Here is a 23,310-nt window from a genome sequence, read left to right on the forward strand (position 1 = left end):
ATGGTGGGGCAGAGGTGTCAGTCTGACCAAAACCTTGCATTGCCCAGAGAATGGCTCATCCAAGTGGGGCTTCCAGGCACAAACCTTGGGAACGGCTGTGGCACTGTGGTTACTAACAGAAACCTCAGATATCTGAACTTCTTTTACTGCTTCTCCTCAACTTAATCTCTTAATTCATAACACCAACTTCTCAGGGTAGGTGAAGCACTGAGATAAGAATTAGGCACTCCACGAAGGCCCTGTTCTGCAGCAATCCTTCCTCCTCCAGCTTCACAGTGCTGCTTCCCTTTGGTTTCAGTACAGCAATGCACAGGCTGAGAATACCTCTAATTAAGGCAATTTTGGGCCAGGGTATTGCCTGCTAGCAGCATGCTTTTGAAATGGCATCTTTCTGCTGCCAAATTCCTTGTGTAGATGCATGTGTCTAGGGTGAGCTATATCTAATCTGTAAGGGATGTCAGTATAACTACACTGGGTTTTTAGTATCTCAAGAAGTGTGCAAGGTGCAGCATTATCTGTTTTCAATGCAACCCTTTGCTAGAGAATAACGTTCTGGGGTTCCCAGTTAAAAAGAGCCAGTGACCCCTGCCCTGAGCAGCAGCAGCCATTAGAATAATGTTAGCAAATCCCTGCCACATTGCTGGAAATACAGATTTATGTTATTTTCTTACATTTGAGGACATTTAGAAGAAGGTGCCACTGGAGTATAAAGATATTTTCAATTTATGTGATGAGGGAGCTAGACAGCCTGCCTCTGAGTTCAGACAGCCTGTTCAGGCTCCAAATTGGCAATGAATCACTAGGCTCACATGGCCACAGGCAGGAGAGGTCTGCAGAGATTGCATTCCCCCTCTCTAACTGCTCCTGCAGCAGCACTGACCAGCCCACTCCAGAATTATGGAGGAGGGAAATAAAACTCCCTGATCTCAAAAATCCAAATGCTGCATTAAGCTGTAAAAATTCACAGCTAGCTTTGGGGATGGAAGGTGATTTCTTGGCTTAATGTTCCTTTCTTAGAGCAAAAGGACATGATTACTCAAAAAAACTTAACTGTGTTATTCCAGTAACCGGCCAGGGGGAGGGAGTGAAAAGCTCTGCTGTGGGAGGTGGCACTTCACACTCTTTTTGATACAGGAATTTGGAGGGCACATGTCCTATATAGTCAGGCTATCAGGGGAATAGAGGATGACAAATGTGACATCAGTTTTTAAATTGAGATCCACAAGGGGTTTTAAGCACTGCAGCCCATTATATCTGTCTTCTCTATGGGGCAAACTACAAGACTCTGCAATAGAGAGCAGAGCTAGTGAATGCCTTGATCACACTGGGGAGAGGTCCCTAAAGAAGTCTACAGGCTGCCTAGAAGACAGCAGCATATCGATTTCCAAAATGTGTGAAAAGGCCTCTCAGAAAATATTACTAAAAAACCTGCTCTGGTTTTGGAGCAAAAAGAAAACTCACCTTGTACACTACCAGGTTAGAGGTGGGATTCACCTGCCCAGGAATTGCCAGTGTTCAACTTTCACTGGTGGGACCTTACGGGGACCTAACCTATTCATAAATGGACTGCAGAGGAGACAAAGTGTGTTTACAATACAAAATTATTCAGAATAATTAAAATGAAAGCTATTTGTGAAGGGAAGCTGAACAATCTCGCAGCACTGAGTGGCCGAGTGACAAAATGGCAAATGAAATTCAATGTTGATAAATGTAAAGTGATGTACTTGGGGAAAAATAACCCTAACTATATACACATACTGACAGGTTCCCAATTTGCTACTGCCATCCAGTGATGAGACCTTGGGGGTCACACTCAATAGTTTTCTGGAGGTGTCAGCTGAGTGCTCAGTAGTCGTTAAAAAACAAATACTATATTAGGAAGGAGGAAAGTAATAGAAAACTGAAAACATCACTAAACTCTGCAGTAAAACCACCTGCCATATACTATGCATAGCTATGGTCTTCCCATCTTGACATGGTAAAGGAAGAAAAAAAGGTACAGAGGATAAAACTTGTCTGGGGTGGTTTCCTCCAAAAAACAAAGTAAATAATTTAGATTTATTTGGATTTGGAAATGGATTATTAAAGGGGAATATAAAGGCAGACAGAATCACGTGACTAACAGGGATGCATTTTGTATTACAAGTAGGAGGCACCAAGAGAAGTTATTCAATATGAATTAAAAGCAAAAGGAAGACTGTTCTTATGGAACAAACTGTAGAATTCATTGCCATGGGATGCTTTGGACACCAGAAGCCTAAAAGGGATCAAGAGACAATCAGAAATTTATGGAAGAAAGGTCTATCAAAGACTATTAAATGTAATGATGCCAAGAAAATCTCTGGCTAGCCAAGGAATAGATACAATCTCTGGCTCAGGAAGCCTTTCAATCTCTGTTCAGTCTTGCCCTCAAACCCTGCCCCAGTGCCCCTGTAAAAGTGTGGTACCTTATCCTGTACACCACAGCAAGACAGTGCTGGAGCTACCTGGGAGCAAGCCAAAAAAACCTTCCCTGAACCTTTTTTAGTCTGCTACTGAACAAACTCCAAGGTTGAATGCAAAGAGTTATGTCAGAGACCAGCAGTACTGATGTAGGATCTTTATTTTAAAAAGCTATTTGTTGTTCAGTATTAAATTGGGTTCTGTATTTCCAATTTATATCAAAAATTGAAAATTCACAGGACTCAAAGGAAATCTTTAAAATTCTATATATACAAGAAAGCCCAGCTATCATCAGACAATAAAGCTGGCTACTTGCACTGTGATTACCCAGAGGGAATAAGGATTCATTTTAGATGTACTTTCCAAGGGAAGATTTGTGAGTTCAAAGTCCCTTTTTCCTCTGCACATAAATGCTCCCTAAGCACATCCACAAAATATTTAGCTGTAATTACAGCTCAATTTAAGAGGAGGAGGGAGTATTCACACAATTTACTTTTAAAGGAATCTTCTTCCTGTAAAAACCAACTCAACACAGCCCAAAATATGCTGCCAAAAACACAGGAAGTGACACCAAAATCTAGCAACAAACAAATGGAGGATGTTCACCTTCCACATTGGGTGGAGTATGCGTGTGCCTAGCTTAGCCTTTCCTTTTGCAGCTTCTACCTTAAACCTCCTGCCACAGAAATTTCAGAAGAGATTTTTGATCCTTTTTTTTTTTTAACAAGAGCTCATGCACTGGATACCTTTGGGAGAATTTACTTATTCTGCAGTATTATTCACATTATTTTCAGCATTTCCTGCCATCCTCTTAACTTCCCCTTTTAGATGTAAAAAGCTGTATTTTTTTGTATGACAGCAGAACCCATTACCTGTTTCCAAGAGTTCACAGGTATAAGCAATGATATGGCTGTGGTACTTTCCACCTAAGGCTAGCAGCCTTGGATTTTCTGTTTTAGCTGGAATCTTATTACTTCTCCATAAAACATTAGCTAAGTCTTCCCCATAGCTGGCAGATTTAACTCCAGCACATGGACCATGGCTGGGTCTGACTGGATGTGAGAAGCTGCACTGCAGCCACTCCAAAAGCTGCTGTATAAATGTAACCTCGGGTTCCACTACCCCTCAGCCACTCTCCAAACTGGGGCTCTGACCTGGGTCAGTTTGGGCACTTGTAAAACATTTTACCTATAGGCTCTGTGAAAAATCCTGGGTTTCAAATCAGGCCCACAAGAAGATCAGCAATGAAGGGGAGTTGGGTGGCTTATCCCAGACAGAGATCACCTTGTTCCTGTTCCTACTCTTTACTCTAGCAGAAGATTTCATTTACATTTAGGAAGCTGAGACCTCAGCTATGGAGAAATACACCTGGAGTAGCTATCCTGACTTCAAAGCAGATGCTCCAAGTTTTAAGCCAGCACAGAGAACACAATTTGGTGCAGTGCAGTCGGAGGAGTTTAGCTTCCCTTTGGAGGGGACCCTGCGCTCCCCAGAACAGGACTAATTGGCCACAGCTCTCTCCAACTCACTGCCACAGCACAGCACTCACAGCAGGGAACTCCAGAAGGAAAGGAAAAAAATAAGGCTATTAGAGCAGTGTTTTACTTTGCTAAAACACAGGCGGAAGGTGTCCAACATTTGTTAATAGCAGTGATTTTGTGACAGCTGAAGCAAAGCCTGCTTAAAGCCAGACCAAGTTTACAGATGTGTTGTTGATTATTTTGAATAATTAAATGGTGTAAAACCCAGCTGTGATGAATAGCACTGAGGTCGCAATTCATAAATAATTGAGAAGAGTGAGTCGCATTTGATCATCCTGATCAAATTCTACTCTCTGGAGAATAAATGTTTGTCCTGAATACCATCAACATTGTTAAATGCCTCAATATTCCTGCTCAGCCATCCAGTCAGCAGTCAATTGAACTAAATCACTTTAACACCTTACACATTTGCCTTCCTCATGAATACAAAATGTTTCTAACTTACACAATGCTTTTTGGGAATCAGACAAAGCAGACACTCTTTATAGACAGTAACCAAACAGCAACAATAAACGTTTTAAATGATCCCATTAAAAACAATTCTTGCACACAATCTTGTCTTTACAGTGCAGTAAGCAAAGAAGCTGTAGATATAAGGCCACCTATTTTGGTTCAGTGCCTTGTTTGTAAGCAGAGCTGCTGCTCTGATTCACAGGCAGCAGGCAAACACACTTTCTTTTGCTCATGGGGAAGCCAAAAATGCAACCCCATTTGATTTTCTGGGGCTTCTGTTTCTCAGTATTTCCAAAAGTTCATCAGTGACTGTGATTAGACTGAGTGAAGGAAAAGCCTGACTCTGCTGTCTTAAACTGCATGATGTTTACCATGCTTGCATAATATGGGTTTGGTAACCCAGAGGTAGAAAACTACTTTCACTTCATTGGAATGACCTCCAAATGACAGCACATTGATAGGTCAGAATCTGTTCTACACAGGTAACAAGATGCAAATTTTATAATTGTCACATTAGGTAAATACCACCAGCTAAACCCCAAATCATTTCTCCTTGGTTTAACTGGAACAAAATAATCAATAACTTCAACAGCAATCTCTCCCGTCTGAACAGAGCATGAACAAGGACTCAAGGAACTAATTCCCAGTTTGGGTTTTCATCAAAGACCAAGTTCTACTACTTTTACTCATTGCAAGCACTATTTCACTACTTTTGGGCCACTCAGGGGATATGTGGCTTTTCAGATGACTAAGAGGAACAAATTCTGGTGCAAGAAGAGTAAAATAATTGTAAGTAAACTCCGGAACTAAAATTGATTGTTTATATCTTCATATTGTTCCTGGGGGCTTGTAGGCAGCTTTTCCTATTTAACAAAAACCTAGGAGGCTTCCCCCTTAGAAGCACCAAATCTATGGTGGTTATAAAGCATCTGTAAATGTCCAGTCCCACACTGCTCATTGCTGGTATCAAATTGGTATCATCCTGTTTCTTCTGATGCATTTGAGCACTGCATTTACCTGACAGGACAGCCTCACACAGATGTCACACGGTCCCCAATTATTAATACACAATTAACTTTAGGAAAACAACATTTTATTGGTGGGTCATTAAATCGTACCTCAAAGTCTTCTGAGAACCCATGCTGGTTATTAGAATACAGCTCACTGATGTGTTTAACAAACTGCTTGACTGGAATTGCTTCCATATCATCTGTAGGAAAAAAATAAAAGATACTCAGAATTGCTCTTTGTTTCATACATAAAACTTGAGGAGAGGAAGCATTCACTTGATGTCATTTAGATCTGAGTTCCCAAGGGCAGAGCTAGTTCAATATGCAGTAATAAGAAACCTTGATAAATCTGGCCAGTTTTGAGGTAAACATTTCATTGTATTTCCAATTCTAAGCACTACAGTTTTAAATACTGAGAGCCTGTTCCCTGGGATGCTGATTTACAAAGTCCAGTTTAAGCCCAAGGATAATCAGCTCTTGCCCAGTTTGAAGATGGCTGTGGATGGGATGAAGAAGCCTCCTCTCCTTTCACATTATATAAAAAGATCAGAAGAGACAGTTGACAATTACTTCAAGTAAGTTTTACCAGACTGAGCAGACACACAGGCCTTTCTCATAGAAGTTATTAACATTTTCCATTTCACACAATGATGTAGAATCCAAGTGGACTTATGAAAGTGCTTCTGAGCAAAAGAGTAGGCAAACACAACAGCCACATTAATTTGAATCCTCTGTCACACCAGACATTATTCATAACATTGAATATCACTGAGTATTCCACTGGACCATTTGCTCTTGCACAGCACAGTGGAAGTGCCACCCAATATACCAGTAAATCAATTTTACATGTCTTACAAGAAAGAATTTGAAGACTCAAACTGAAGACAAGACTTTTGAGCACCTGGGACTCCAGGCAGATTCTAATAAAGCTGGGTTGTAGAATGGTTGCCTTATTCCTCTGTTTAGCTCTCAGAAAAGGCCTGGATATTGTTATGACCACCACTGCAGTTGGCAGAAAAAACTGTGCTTGCCAAGATTCACCAGTTAATATTTTCAGTCTGGCATTTAGAAAATGCAAATTGCTACACAACTGTGATTACTTTCAGCATGTGAAATAATCTATTGCCTGATGGCTACTGTTGCCTAATTGCATGATTTTATGGCAATACCCTGTATTTGTATAATCCATTTAATATTCTCCTGAAGATAGCATCTAGGTTATGTTTACTCCCAGTAACTCAGTGGTGTATTTTTGCTCCCATTTAGCAGACATATGGTTTGGTGCTACAGCTGCATTATAATCTGGATTCTTTTCCTTTTAAACATCTACATTATGATAGAAAAAATCCAAATATTTCTACAGATACTTAGCAAAATTTAACGATAAATAAATAGATGTGACATTTACTGTATTCAGAGTGAAAGATCTTTGGCAGCTAAAACCTCTAAGCTGTCACATACGCTTTTCTTAGCAAAGGATATGAAGATCTGTATGTGTAAATGAGGTTCTACTTTGGCAAGAATTTTATAGATCACTGACAATCTGATTTCTTTCCAGCTGATGGCAGTTAATATTGACCACGTTATTACTTCTCTCCTTTTATTTTATAAGGTAACGCTCTAAGGTGGCTTTTTTGCATCTATTGACATTTTCAGATCTCAATCAGCTCTCTTCTATTTTATTTACAAGGGCCAATTGTCAAAGATATGTTTGCAATCTGGTCACCTCACAGTATAGTAATGCTACTTTAATTAACCACATGCTCATTTGCTGAATAATACAGAATTCAAAACATTTGACAAGTGTATGCTCTTCTTAGCAAAATGCTGCAGAAATGCTGGTATTTAAAAATATTTAAATGATAACATTTATTCTATTTAATATTTGGAATATCATCATCTCATAACAACATTTATATAAATATTTTCACAGCCAAGACATTTGAATTGAATGATCTATAGGAACAGTGAGAACCTGTAAAGCAGTATTTCCTCTTCTGAAAAGTAACCCATACATCCTAGATTTCCTTGAAAATACCTTCTGCTATGACAGCAATTGCATGTAATCTCACAAAAAAAGTTCCATAGTTATAATTTAGTTTTTTTCCTTGCACAGTTTTAGGTCAACTGAGACCAACCAAGATAAAGGATTGGCTGCAGCAGACCAATGTGTCCAAGCTAATTTTGCAGAAGGCAGAATTTAACTTTAATTGTGATCTGTGAGCCAAAAAATACATTAGAGATAACATGCTCTCCAGTACATTGAATTCCCACCAATTTCAAGGATAGGTCTGCACCAGAAATCCATGGCAAAGTGTGGTTAGTGTTCTTTTTATCATCATCACTGCATGGTGGCAGTATGTCTCCACCTTTATAGCCACTGCTACTTCAGTTGTCTCATGTTAACTGTCCTTTAGTGTTTCTCCTCCCTTTATCCTCTTCTGCATTTTCATTCTAACTCCCTCCAGAAGCCTTAACCCAATGCAGTTTCTTACCACATCTGATGACATGGGTAACAATTACACATTAAATAATTAAATAGGAAGTATTGTTGACATATGAGCTCACTAGGTCAGAGGGAAATGAAGTTTCTCATCAACTCAGGAAAACCACACTGGAGCAAATATAATTATTACACATCAGAAAGATTAAAATCAGAACCACTAACATTAGAAATATAAACAGTAGTTTAAGGCTTCCAGCTTTCAAAGTGGTGGGATAACATGGTCCAACATGGTCTGTGAATGGGACAGGCACAGCCCTAGAGGGGATGGGCAACCTACAGTGTGGAAGGATGTGGCTGGTCCTCCCTGCACACCCACCTTGCTCCAGCTGATGGCCACAGGAAAGCAGCTGCACAGGAGATAGAGCCTATCACATTAAACAGTGAAAAATGTGGAGCCAGAATTTTCCTATTCATAACCTCCAACTCCAAACTCCCACCCAGGAACACACATTACTTTAGCTGGATACAGGTGCACTTAGCCATGGGCAGCTTGCCAGGCATCTGGTAGAATGTGTACTAACACTCTGGAATGGTCTGAGCTGACGTTATCTGGAGAAGGCTGTGACCTTCTCCAGGAAAACCAATAGATGTAGCTAGATGCACAGAATCTGATTTTCCTTTAGCTACCGTCAGCCCAAAGGCTTTGGTTAAGCCTTCTTTCCATCTTAAAGCAAACAGACTTAAATGACTGTAATTCTTTTAGTCGATTGAAGAGATTAATAGAATCCTATAATGACTAATCAGCAGCTCTCCATCATTCTGTGCATATTCACTTTTGCACTATATACTTTTTCTCATCAAGAAGCTGGAGTGACATTTGATATTGTCAGTGTGATCCTTACATTTTGCAAGACCTACACATTATTCAAAGAGAAGAAGGAGGTGTTTTAATAACATACCTTCACCTCTAACACTGCAGATATAATTACATTTCTGCCTAGCTTGGGTTTAGCCATCTGTTTTATCAGTGTCAATAAAGTGATTCTGGATTTACTTCACTGTGAAATATGAGCTGAATCTGGTACCATAATAATGTACTAACACTTTGTGTTACACAGAGAAAGAAGTATACTCAGATGGACAATATTTTAGTAATATTTTTTATAATCAGATACTACCAAAGCTGGCATGTGGTGGGATATGTTTAATTTCTGTGTTAAATATTTAACATATTGGTTGAGTCCCCATCTTGACTTGCTGTCCCAAGCCAAGCACCTAAGAAGAGCATCAAATAAACCTAAAGGGGAGCGAGCACAAGGCAGCTCATTTCCTGCCACAAAGAGACAATGCCAAGAAGAAAATAATGTTTGTTTAAGAAATGACTGTAGAGGAAAACCTTCACTAACACCTCCTTTTTAAAGAAATGGCAATTGCAAATGCAGACTACTTAAGACACTTCTTCATAAGACAGACACCTTCAAAAGAAGCCTGAAGTATATAGAAGCAATGAAGTTTGAACAGGGTTACATTTAAAGTTTGGATAATTAGTAATCCTACCAGGAAGGATTTTCCCATAGCTCCCACTTAATAAGCTGCCTTTGTAATGTTAAAGCAATAGGGGCCAATTTCCAAAGAAAAATAGGATATCCTATCAGAAATGACATTTCCACATAATAGAGTCTCAGATTCATTTTGATTCATTTATAGTCTGAGAGCTCACCGGATAGTTTAGTGGCATTGTATTGGAATAGATGGGTTTGGGTCAGGAATTAATGAAGAAGGTCAAAACCAAAGTGCTTCCTCATATTACCTTTATTTAGATGGAGTTTTGGTGTTTCTGAAGACCAGATGTTTGACAGGTGAAGTAGTCCTGGTAAGAAAATTCTCCATGTCCTTTTTTCTGTCTACAAAGGTTTGCTGTTTTTCAGCTATTACCTCACCTAGCCTCCTAAATCCAATATATATCCTGCACCTTATGCCTTTGTCAATGTTAAAGTCTTTGTCTCTTATTGTCAATGTGAAAGCTTATTTGGTTGGTTATGAGCCCCTGCACTTCAGTTTCTCATTTACTAAGCCACCTGGATTGATGTGCCATGGCTGTCACATGCCCTGGTCCATCTGCTCCCACAGCAGCCACTCACTGCTCTGTGCCATCCCTGCATCCCTGGAGCACCTCCATCAATTCTCAGCGTGCTCGACACAGCTGGCTTCAGCCAAAGAATGAAGGGATTCTCCCACTGCCCTCTCCCTGCCTGGGGAGCTGAGCAGTGACCTGAATGCACCTGCTGATCTGGCTGATGACTGTAAGAAAGGATTGATTGATTTGTGGGGAAGGGGAAGGATTAGTTGTTGGTGAGGTAGATGGGTTGATCCTACTCGTTAGGATGAAGAATAGTGAAGTGACAGGGAAACTTCTCTTTCTGAAGGCAGCACGAACATAACTTGGCTTATGATGATCATTAAACCAGTGACATGGTTAGGGATATTGATCCTTGAGAATCCACTCTCAACAGTATATCCTTGCAGTCCTCATTTTCTGCAAAAAAGTTTTCCCAAAATATCTACCAGTAGGATTGTAACAGGACTGGATTTGACCTCTTAACTCACTGAAAAATAACATATATGAGAAATGCTTTCCCGTGTCCATAGCAAACAAGCACCTTTCTGTTCCCAGCAACACTCAACTCTGGGATTTCATCTTTCACTCTCTCACTCTCCATTCCTAGGAAGAACATTGAATGCAATCACAGGATTTTAAAAAAGATATTTATTTACTGTTAACCACCTTTGGCAAAGTTTCATGGATTTTTTACTTTTTACAAGGAGGGATGGAAAAGTTATGCAAGCAGCTGGAATACCTAGCATCAATATTTAGGATGCATCTCACTTAAAATAGAATCTAACAGCCATTGCATAAGCTACAATACACACCAGAGTGAAGGCTGCCAGAGCTATGGCAGCAGGAGTAACCATGTGGAGTGTGATATTCTGTCTCTACAAGAGTGGCTGAGCACAGAATACTGCAAGGATGAACAGCACACCCCTGGGCAAAATTCTGCCTCAGTAGAGATTATTAAAAATTCCCATCAACTCAACTGTCCACCTCTAGAGAAAAGCTAAGACAAAACTATATAAGCCTACAGACTGAGCATCCAGTCCAAAGTGCACATACTTAAAAGGGATTGAAACTTTATATGATGCTCAAATTTTGGCACAGATTGAGTTTGAAATGTCTGAGCAGACAGAAATAGCCAGTCCTTGCCCTAAGTCATGCAAATACTGGACTAAACGAGTAATTCCACACGTAAAACAGGGTGGTGCCCAGCTTCTTCAAACCATTTCAGATTTAATGCAGCTGAATTATGCACATTTATATTGTCAGAACCTTTAATTCTGCAGTAATACTGGCTTTCCTTGAATAACTGTTTAAAATAAGAATGCAACTGAAGCCATTGTACTTCAGCTGGAGTAATTAATCTTTCTGACTGAATTTACTTGCTGTAAAAAAAAACTGTTAGAAATATAATAAGTTTTATTTTTATAAAATTAGTCTACATTAATTCATGATAAAACAAAGTCATTAAGAAGCCTTAGTATTGAGAAGGTGTCTGTCTCCTGTGGAGGTCATATCTATACTATAAAGACTATAAAATAGGTTTCATTCTAGGACATCAAAATACCTGCTGAAGATCTCCTGAAGTCACTGACCTCAATAATTAAGACAAATTATAAATTAAAATGAATTAAGATGAATAAGAAATCATTAAGAGTTGAGTACTGGGGGCACTATTCCTCACTAATGCTCACTTTTTTGTAATGGTGTTTATGAAGTACTATTTTTAACAAAAACCACCTTTCAAAGTGAAAAGGCAGGGAAAACACTTTGAACACATTCAAAAGACACATTCAAAAGTCCTGGAAAGATGGGCACACTGAAAGAAAAACAGGAGGACTTTCAGCAAGATAATTGCTATCTATTTGTTATAATCAAGTCAAATGAACACAAGGGCAGGCTTCTGATAAAGGGAAGACATATGAAAAAGCAGAATATGAAAAACCACCTGTGTAATTCTGTAGCTACATTCATCTCTCTTGCTTCAAGACTTAATCTACTACAACGCTATTAGCCATGTGTCAGTCAGGAATATAAAGATGTTAATGATAAAATTTTATACATGTCAAAATAAGAGCTCACTTTAAATCTGCTTGTACAAAGATTAGGTTATCATTAATTATAAATATAATAGCAATACACTTCTTCCCTTTAAGCAAAAAGCCAATTTCAGTCCAAGAGAATGAAATAGTGTGAATTTTCCCTTAGTCCAGACATTAAACATGATCTTATTTAGTATTGCCAGCTAAGGAACACAGTTTTAATCTCACACATTTCCATCCTCAGGTCCCAGTCCTGCCATAAATTACCCACAAGCTTTACATTTGAGCACATGAAGATCCAACTCCAGGGCTCTGCCTCCCAGTGTAACAGCTCTCAGAAAAGAATCTACTTGCATTTCACATGGCCACGATAAAAACGTGTTCTTTTGTGTTGTAGCCAACCCCTGAAGCTTCTGCTGGAAGAACCACAACTAGATATCATACCATAAATTCTGCAGTGTACTACTGCAGGAGCAGGGTTGGTACCAGAGTAAAAGGAAGTTAGATGTTCCCTAAAATACCTTGATATGTTCTGGGCTTCTGAGGACCGCTGTGTTTGCCATATTGTGTTCATGAATTTAATTGAAGCTGAAGATAGGTACAATTCACAATATGGTGCTGAAACATAAATCCACAGGGAGCAGAGAGCAGAAATAAAGTCTTAAACAGCTGAAGAGCATTGCTTCTGTGCTCAGTGAAGAGCTTCATGCCCTTGAGAAAGAAGCCCTGGGCTGCAGTTAGTGCAGCTCCTCACCAGGCTCACTGTGTCATTGTCACGGCCACAGATGTATCCTGGGCTCTGCTCTTTAGCTCTGGGGATGCAACTTGGGACAGCCACACCTTAGCAGAAAACAGTAAAATACCAAGCCTGTGCTGGGAACCTGCAGTTTCCTCATCAAATGACATACTAATTACTGTCTCTTAACAGAAACAGTTTGTCAAAAGGTGCATGCTACCAGAACACAGCAGCTGAGCCTGTAAATAACACATGGAGTCTGAGCACTGGCATTTGTCAGGAAAGGTTCAAGGTACTATTCAAGTTATTGAAGAGCTAAGAATTAATAAGATAGACTCATGATGGGACTCCTTGTAACCATGAAGAGACAGAGGGAAATGAAAAGAGTGTCATGGATGCCCTGGTCTTCACCCCTTGGTAGGTGTGAGGTGGCCAAAGCACCTTTTTATTGCTATTCCTCTACTTCCTGGACTTGAACACCCATACTGAGACATTCTTGAAGAGACATGAGTGTTTCTTCATCAGATTCTGCCACTAGATTTTTAAAATACATTATTAATGAACTCTATGACTAGTTAAAAAATTAATTTACTGTCATTTGAACCTAAAACTGAACATACCGTGATCTGACAACTGGGAAATGTTTCTTAAGTCTTGTAGTCTAGACACAGGTGAAATGATTGGCATCACCTCTGAGAAATTTTACTTATACTGAAAATATAAGATGTGAAATACTTCTGGAAAATATGGTAAATTAATCAGCTGCATTGGCCAGCTGTTTTGCTCTTTATGATCTGTGCTTCTCTGGACTGTGGTCAAAACTGCACAGAGTTTTGAGCTTTCCCATCAGGTCAAGCCTCCAATACCTCTGTCCACCTCAAGTCCTACCGACTTAAGTGCCACAGCATCCATGTGCCCATGGGTTGGGCAAGGAACCAGTAAAGTCACAGCAAGATCCTGAACAATGCTCCACCCAAGAGCAGGGAAACTCTGACAAAAAGGAGAGGAGGAGGTTAGAAGTGGAATTTTTATTCACTTCATGACGATATCATCTAAGTTGCACAGAGCTGCACTTCTGCACTGCTGTTTAGGAACAGGTCTTGCTAGGAGAAGAAAGGAGAACTGCCAAGGGATGCATTTTGGCTTCATGGCTGCTAAACACAGAGGTCTGCAGCTGTGATGCTGCTGTTGTTGTTACTTTCCCAACTCTACTGTAAAGGATGAAGTCCAGAAAGATCCAGAAAGTCAGTCAGATACTGATCCAGCAATAGAAAAGACCAAACAGAAGCAGGAGCAGCTTTGCTGAGCAAGATCCTGCCAAAAACAAATGTTTTAGAGAAGAGATCCAGGCAAAGATGATGTGCATGTGGCCAAAAATTACCTAAGTGGGGAGACAAAGAGAGAAAATAGAAATAATTTTGTTGGGTGGAATGGCAGGGGAGTTTTCAGAAATCTGCCACTGATTACAGATGCATAACTGTTAGGTGCAAGGCTTATATGAGTTGAGATTCTTAACTCAGATGTAATATCCAGTGGGTGACTCAGATAATGATAACTCCTTTGTCCTGTGTTTCTCTAGATCAAGCAGTGCAGATAATTATGAGTAATGATAATGATTTGGATCTCAGAGAGAATTTGTACAGATAGGCACACACCTATGGGTGATGTGGTCTCCTGCACAATAATTAAGGATGTAGCCAAGGGAAGTGAAATAGAAAACAGATAAAATGATTCCTCTGCAGGAAGATTTTTTAGATGTCACACCTGAAAAGTTGCACTGTGTGCCTATAGCAGGTAGCTGGCAGTCTGATTTAGATGTTATAGACATGAGAAAACAGAGGGTTTGCATAAACAAGAGAAGGACATTGAGCAGAAATAAACACAAGTGCAACCTCTGATTGTGCCAACATGTCACAGAGCAGAGCAGGGGCACACAGAAACACCAGGGCTCTTCTGAAACCTCGAGCTGTGTCAGCACCTCGCTGTGCCTGGCTCCCAGGCACGTGACAGAGCCACCCCACACCTGGGCCAGGACCATCCAACCCAGACCCACTCAGTTCCCTCTGCCCAGAAGCTCACTGTGTGCTGAGATGAGTCTTGGCAAACCTGCTGAACATCTTCAGCCATGCTACTCTGAATTGTCACCAGTGTGGCTGCTTGCTCTTAACTAAGAGTGGAAGTTGGACCACTGAACTGTAGGAGGTAGAGGCACAGTCCCAGAGGGATCTAGTCAAATTCCTCTTGTAAAGATGGGGTTTCACAGTCTAACAAGGTTACTTTAAAAAACTTGTTTCTGTGAAAATGCCACTTACTTTTTGCTTCTAGTATCAACATGGCAAGTAAGACTTTCTCACACCCTGCGGCAGCTTCCAGAGGAAAAGTTCAGAGGCTTATCATTTCATCAGTTGCCATCAGTTTAAAGGAGAATTTTGTCATTTCATGTTCTTAAGGCATTTCAGTGGGCTGTCTATGTGGGAGCAGCAGCTGACATCAGGGAAGACTCATCTAGCAACAGGTATAAGGGGGAGAACAGCTCACTTCTACATCTCCAAACAAGGAAAATGCCTCAGAAAGCTTCAAGATCTTTCAAGACAGTATCTCCTATATTTGGAAAAAGCCAACATAGCTGAAATTTTTCTCTACTAACATGAGCGTCATGGCTGAAAGTATCCATATATTAACTATTATCCCGGTACAGGTAATAGGTAATAGGTAATAGACACGGAGTGAGGCACTTACAGAGGGTGATTTGGCTTTTAGTGGCCTAAATAGCTTTAATATCAGTGTCAAGATCTTCAAGTTCACCAGTTCAGTCTCTTTAAAGATTTTCTGGGCATGATTCAGCTTCAGATTAAGGCCCCTCCATTTGAATGTCCTTATGCAGGTGTCTCTCTGTGTCCATTATATCCACAAAAATGAGGTCATTAGATTGGAAATTCAAAGGCTGGATTCACTTTTACAACCAACTAGACTGAACTTCTTTCTAAGGCCCAGTCCTTGATGTGCTTTAAGACTCATCAGCAATCCTCACAGATTTTTAACTACAAGGCTGCTCAAGGTGTACTGCAGCATTTGCTCAGCGGATGCCTTAATCTGCAGTGCCCCTTATCAGGGGTGAGCAGCTTCTTCTCAGCATCACTGAGTCTGAGCACACTACAGGGAGCACTGCAGTGACAGTAGCATCATGTTCCTCACAAAGCTGCTGTGGTCTCACAACCTGGCTTACTCTAGTCATGGGAACGTCCCCAAAGGACAATGTTCTGTTCCCAGTCACTTTCTGCTATGTGCCAGAATGGCTGCTGGAGAAGCACTGGTGCACATGCAGCCCTGACAGTACCAGCTGCATGGTTTTAATGAACTTCTTCAGTCTACACTACAATTCATAAGAACGCACTCCAGTCTTAATGAACTGACCATCAAAACATCTCCGTGCAACAGGGAAGAACCAGTGTCTCAACAACACACACTGCAGCATGAGAAGATGGAGCTTTCTGCTGGTTTCTTTCATCTAATTAAAATATTGCCTCAATTACAGTAAAAATACTACACATTGGCCAAAGAGGTTCTGTCTGAAGGGAGAATTTGTATCCTCCCAGTGCCTTGTAGACATAATCCCCTGGGTTTATGCTGTGCCAGAATCCAGCTTAGCCCAGCTTCCCCTTCCCCACAAGGAGATAACCACGTGAGAGCAGCAAGGTGGGACCATTGAAACTGATTGCCACAAGCAGTCCCAACAGGCATTTGTTCCTCTTGGATCCAGAGTAGGAGGAATGGAGTTCTCCAGCTATTTAAGTACTTCTGTGAAAACTAATTTAAGTACCTCTATGAAACCTGATCACTGGTGGTCTAAGATTAAAACCTGTCACTTCCTTTACCCTAAAGGAGAAGGATGACTTCTTGCTAAGGACGTGAGGTGGCCAGGACATGCATTTTAGTCTCCAACAGAAAGGAGAGGGGACAATAGCACATTTTCTTTATTTTCAGTGTTACAGCATCAGACTGCAAGGCAAACTGCGTAATGCTTTCTGCAGGAATGTAATAGCTGACCTTTTCAACTAGTTCCCATGGGTACTTTGAAAGATTCTTTCTAGAAATAAGTCACACATGTCTACTGAATAAAATCAAGGAAAATATAACTGGTCACTTCCACTTTGCTAAGAAGCAAGTTTCTTCAGTATCTCAGAAAAGGCTCTGAATGTTTTTTTGTAAAATGAACCTAATTAGCTACAGATTGAACCCCAGATCAATGATGCCAATACAGAATCTGACAAGGAAACTTAAGACACCTTCAAGAAACAAGTACAAGCCTTTGACAGACTGAGGTGAATATAACATTTTTGGTACCTTAATTCTGCCTGTGAGACTGACCACCATCAAACACGGCAGGGGCTGCAAAGGCCACGGTAACACCAAGCTGCTCTCTGTCATCACAGCTTAAAGGCAGCTGCATTCTGCACTTTATAATTCCCAGGGGAAATGCCTCATGAAGAGAGAATAGCACTATACTCTCCTTCCAGCATCACTCTCAGTATAGCTGAGAGGTGAATTTGACCTTTGGCAACTTTATTAATACAGAATTAACAGATGGCTTTGGACTTTACTTTGAGATTGTTTGCTTATCCCTGTGTCTCAATGTCCTTTCTGAGAGCCCCAGATTCCACCTCTACACACAGTGAAAGTGGGGGCAAGGCCCCCAGTCTCGAGAGAGCAGTGGAGCTGAATATCCCTCCTCTGCAACCTGCCCTGATGGAGCAGCTGGTTTCAGCCTGGATGCAATATCCCGGTGTTTTCAAGACTTGTTACTCATGTTTTTGACATTTTGCAAAGGTTATTCTGAAATTTCTATTAAAACGGAGTGGGAGAAGTGTCTACAGAAAAATACAGCATTGGCACTCGGAGCCCCATTACAAAGCACATTAAATTAAATGAAGCAGCACCAATACAACAAATTTCTACCAAAACCCCATGATTTATCACAAGCACAACCTTCTCTTCTTCATGTAATTAATCCAGACTCCAAGTAGTACAAACACAGGAGATTAAGCCAGTCTTACCTGGAATAGGTATAATGGGAATACTTTCATTGGGGACCACACGGGGGGAACTGCTGTCCTCCACATAGAAATGAGCAGTCTGAAAACACTTTCTGTTAAAGACAAAAGAAAAATAAATAGATTCATGGTGTGAAAAACTGCTCTGTGAAAAAACTTCTGCACATGTTCTGTTCCTCCATTTCTGTTCCATGCTTTCAGACATTATAATTTTAAAACATTGATACATGAAAACATATGTTTGCTTTCTACAATTACAATCCTTATTCCAGATTCTGGTGTGCTCTAATTCACTGACATCTGACATCCACCCATCATAAATGCTTCTATACACTATTGCTAGGTATTACTGAATATGAAATTATAACCATAAAAGTTAGTGGCTGCAAAACAGGTTTCAAATACATCATTCAGAAAGGAACTCTGCACACAAGAAACACATTCAGCATACAATTCAAGCCTGAATCCACCTAAGACACTCATTTTCCAGGGAAAATACACTTACTGTAAAAGTTTCTGCTGTGTAACAGCCACCAGTAAATACAGCATCTGTAATTGCTGCATATCATGGTGTTCTGCTATGAAAGTTTTCCTTCAAACATTAAATTTTTTTGTTTGCTTGCTTTTTAACACTAATGCCATATAACCTTCATCCCATCCTCGTCCTGTAAACTCTTAATACATATGCTGGTATACAAAAATCCAATTGACACTTCCCTTGGGCCCTAGGACTCCTCTCTAAAAAAGGCCTACAATGAAGAGCAGAACTTAAATCCACCTGGCTCCTTTTTACCTGTATTTAATGCAAAGCAGAGAGCACAAGCTGGTCATCACAGAAAAGGTACTGAGCAGAATAACATCAAGAGATCCGGGGAGACTCTGCATGGTGATGTTAACTGAGGCAGGGTTTTCCAACGCCAGCGTCACTGCTCATTGCTGACTTAATGAGCTGCTTGAGGCTGGAACTGAATATTTAATGAGTCTTGCTTGGTGTGAGCAGCTATTGTGGCAGGAGAAGGGTCTGCTCTCATCTGTCGAGGCACTAAACAATAGCTCCCCAGTGCAGAAAGATCCCCCTTGCTGTCGCCCTTCAACTGCTCCTCAACACCTGGGCAAAGTTTGTGAGGGCCTGGTGAACTGTGCTTTGCCAAGTTGCAGGTTCCCTTGCTCAAACGTATTTGCACATGTGGCTTCCAAGCTGCTGCCTTGCAGTTCCTGCAGTTTGCTGCTCTGCAACTCTCTCCATGCAGTGCCCATCGTCAGAGCAAAGTCATTTGTGCTCCCTTTGTTTCCAACATCCAGACATGCCAGGGAGGAAAAAAAGTCACTGAAAACCAAACCACGCTCTTAGGTGAAACCAGGATCTAAAATTATCACAGCTGCTAGCTTTCCATGTATCTGTACTTTCTAGTGCACAGGCACAGTGCTTTGTAACTCAAGCACAAGCTATGGCAGCACAAGTGCAACTTAAGACAATACAGAAGCAGGAGAGAGTGGATTTCACAGCATGGAGTCACTGTCTGGGAGCAGCTTTCTATTTTCAGGCATGATGGCTTGCATTCTGCTGAAGTTATACATTTAGTGAGTATACTTCTGTGAAGAAACGCCATAAGGTGAGTTCACACATGAGGATGCAAGATGTGCAATAGTCTCACAGCATTTAAAAACATGGGTTTAACTCCCCCCCGCCTCACCACTTGCTCCCTGTTCTCATTTTTTTTTTGGCAGCCTTTATTTTGGACAATGCACACCCTGGGGGCACACAGCAGAATAAATCAGTCACATATAAAGAAGAAACTATGAATATGAAACAGGCAAAATGTTCCTGATTTTGATGTATTTGGGGCTTTTTCCCTTGAGTCAATACTACGGAAATCCTTGAATGGCTTCTCCTGGTAATGAAAGCCTTAAAAAGGTGTTTGATAAAAAGACAGACCTTTATGCAGGGATTTAAAGGATTTTTATAAGCTGATGATATTGAAGAAAAGCTTTTTTTTTTGTTAATTTGTTATTTTATACTCTCAGAGGCTCTCAAAGGCTGGCATTACGGTTTTTATACACAGTCATAAGGTGGCTTTTTCTTAATAGCCTCGAAACATGTAAATGTGTCAGATTATCACACTGGGCAATATTTTAAGGCCCATGATGGCAATAGCTGAATACCCAGCCCAGTGCAAGTCTGCTGAGCACAGTGTTGGATTAACGATATATTAAATTAATATTTCACATAGCAAAGTTTGCTACAACCATTAACGTAATTAAAAATTCTGCATTTTAGTCCTGGAAGACTTTCTACAGCTGTTTTGCAAGGGCAGACACCTTAGACTTTGACTAAAGGTTTTCTCAAGTCACAAACATAACACTTTTGTCTTATGTACATATGTAATCCAACACTTTTGTTACTTTACAATACTGGATACTGGCACGTTAGGTGAAGATGTCTCTCAAACTTTTTTTTTCCTCCACTTGTTCATAATAGCTGTAAATATTCTAAGGGTAGCCTCTACAGCTGAGTTTACTGCACAGGCCATTGCATCCCCGTCCTGGTGACACCTGTGTATCAGATTTTTAAAGGATCTTTCATAGGTTTAACAAATTTGCTGAATGAATTTTCCAGCAAGTTCTGCTTACTGGGTCTATTTCCCACTATGGCATCTTTCCTCTGTGCAGCTCCAGAAGGGAAGACATCTCGGACTGCCAGGCAGATGACTCCAATTTGGATAATGTCCATTCTTCCTGAGTAAGGAAACACCTGGGCCCAAGTAGAGCCTTCTGGAAACTCATGTCTGGTCTGCAGAAATAAATACTGATAGCTGCCATCAGTGCTACTGAGAAGTATTTCAGACAATTCAGTATCTGCCTCCTCCTCCAGTTTAGGATGCTCCTTTCTATCCCTTGGCATTACCCCTCCCCATCACCTTTTCCTCCAGATACAAACCTTAAATGGCAGCAGTTGCTAAGGCTACAAGAGGCTGCAGTAAATCTGACTGTGTATATGGGGAAAGCTGGATAAAGAAAAGGATGAGAGCAGGAAATTGCTTGTTTCGAGCCACTGGAGAGGGAAGAGAGGGGAGAGAAGGGAGTGGATGCAGGGCTAGACAAGGTGGGAATCTACACCTATTTTCACATAAGCACTCCAGTCTGTAACTTTTAACTCTAGTGTGTATACATGGGCAGGTGTTTGCATATCTGTGCCCATTTGCTCAGGAAAACAACACTATCAGCAGAAAAAAATAATTGGCCTTTTTTCTAATAGAAGCAGTCCATAGTGAATGCACAATTGGGATTTGTCATGGCATAAATGATTATTAAAATCTTAACAACTGAAACACTAATTTTAGAATAATTATTATATTTCTGCAGCACTGGTTGAGAAAAAAAAATCACAACCTTGATTCACTTCTAAAATATTTTGGGGAGCCATACCTTTTCTGTGAAATACCAAAGAGTCTGTTGTCTCTGAAATATGCCTGTGAGCAGTGAAGCACACCATTTTCTCTAGCCCCATATGTTTTTGTGGCTCTCTTTCCCTGGGGTACAATAACTGTGTGAGATTGTGGTGATCAGACACACGGTTGTCACATATGGACCTAAATACAGAAGTAAAACACTGCAAGATTAGCATCTCCCCAGAGAAGCAGCAGGGGCAGGGTCTGGAATGCAAAGACAATGTGAGGGAGAACATCCCCCTGCCCAGAATCTTTTTGCAGAGATACTGGCTGTGAGTTACTAAAGCAAACTATCAGGATGCAAAGTCCAGAGCAGCATCACCTTATTACTAAGATGAAAGCACAAAAAATATGCCAAAAGATGCTCCTGATTATCTGGGTTAAATGCTTGTTCCATCTCTGCTGAGCAAAATACCAGATTAACTTTGGCATAGAAGAGATGCCTTGTGAGATTTTGACACTTCAAACAGGTTTCCTTGGTTATTAGTTAATAAAGCTCAAGCAGCTTCTCCTTTATACTCCTCTAAAAGAGGGAGAACTAGCTCACATAATGGCCTGAAAGAATGGACGCATTTTATTTTGGTGTAGAAGGGATTGCCTCAGTGTTAATACTGCCTCCAAGGCAAACACAACACAGCTAGGCCACGGACAATGGGAGTGCTGGGAATTGCTCTGATGGCACTGCCTGGCCTTTACTCCTCAGTACTGGCTCTAGCACAGGCAGCATCCCCTGATCTGTGATGGCAGGAGGGATCTGTGAGCTCTGGAGCAGTCAGGGCAGGGAGAGGAGGAGCCAGGATTATGGTGAGGAACAAGCAATTTCCCCCGCAGTAGATGGCTGGAACCACCAGGGCAGTGACTGAACACAGGAAAAACCAAAGGGGAATGTTTCACATCCTGGGGACACCCAAGAGCCATGCCCTGCCTCATGCTGAAGCAACCAACACATTCATTGTTCCTTGTTCTCTTGTCCTTCTTCCAGGTGTTGATATTGGCTGGAGCAATGCGTATGCTCTCTTCAAGGCCAGCCAGATTTATATTACTTTATTTCTGTACTAGTATCTAGGAGCTCTAGGCTCTCTTCCTGGGTCATTATCTGCTAAAGCATGATCAATTCAGGGGCAGATGGTTTGAAAGGGTCCTGCAGGTCTATTCACTACTGCTAGAGCAGGGCAAATCTTGTCCTTCAGGCACCCTTCCTCCAGAAAAAAACCTCCCACAGCCTGAACCTGCAGAATATATATTTGTTAACAAAGAGGCCAATAGCCCCTGAAGCCATCCTACTTTTACACACAATTTTTAGCTGGTGGGAAGAACAGGAAAGATGGAATAAGAGTCAGACTAGAATCTGTAAGGGACCTCTAAACCAGGCTGCACAGGACATGGCTTAGTCTTTACCAAATGCAACCTGGATACAGGCATTCATTCCCCATGCTCCTCCATCACGGGGGTGTCTGCAACTAACTCCTAAACAAGGATGCAAAGACAGGAAATGATCCCTTTCACTACCTCTGTACATTCATTCTCACTTTCAATAGAAGAAAAGCTGCTTCAGATTCCCATTGAACTGTTTTGCATGTTTTTCAGGAGACACAATTAAGATTGGTTTCTGCTGGCACCAAAACCACAGTATGTATGCAGTCAAGTGTACTAGTAACACATGGCTCTGCACTTTAAACTAGCTTCACTATTCCTTGGCAAGCATTTGTCACTGTCAGAATTGGCAATGACTCCTCAGAAAAGAGCACAGACTTCAGAACAACAGAAGCGCTGCAAATCATGACCATGTCACCAGCAGAGCAGTGGATGGGAGCCTGGACAACAGCTGTCTGCAGTCTGCACTGCTCTAGCTGGGGTCATCAGTCACTGATTTTTATGAGCAATAAAACTGACTCAAGCGTTAAGAAGAAAAAGAGGAGAGAAAACCACATGAAAAAAGAGCCGATCTTATGAATATGAATAAGTGACCAGCATGGAGCAGTGATATTACATTCATTCTATCAGAGAGGCATCTGCATTTGCTATCT

At 40.9% G+C, this 23,310-nt stretch overlaps 1 protein-coding gene across 1 annotated transcript in view; it reads right to left on the reverse strand.

Moving 5' to 3' along the window:
- PTPRG (protein tyrosine phosphatase receptor type G) overlaps positions 1 to 23,310 on the reverse strand; it is a 387,945-nt gene that overhangs the window by 20,293 nt on the left and 344,342 nt on the right. Inside the window, exons 14-15 of the mRNA XM_062500771.1 lie at positions 17,838 to 17,929; positions 5,555 to 5,646 (exon numbers count right to left, since the gene is read on the reverse strand). Coding sequence (XP_062356755.1) covers positions 5,555 to 5,646; positions 17,838 to 17,929 — 184 coding nt within the window. The remainder of the gene's footprint in view (positions 1 to 5,554; positions 5,647 to 17,837; positions 17,930 to 23,310) is intronic.

The sequence above is a fragment of the Cinclus cinclus genome, chromosome 12 (genome assembly GCF_963662255.1).
Source record: "Cinclus cinclus chromosome 12, bCinCin1.1, whole genome shotgun sequence".
In the NCBI taxonomy this organism is placed as follows: domain Eukaryota; kingdom Metazoa; phylum Chordata; class Aves; order Passeriformes; family Cinclidae; genus Cinclus; species Cinclus cinclus.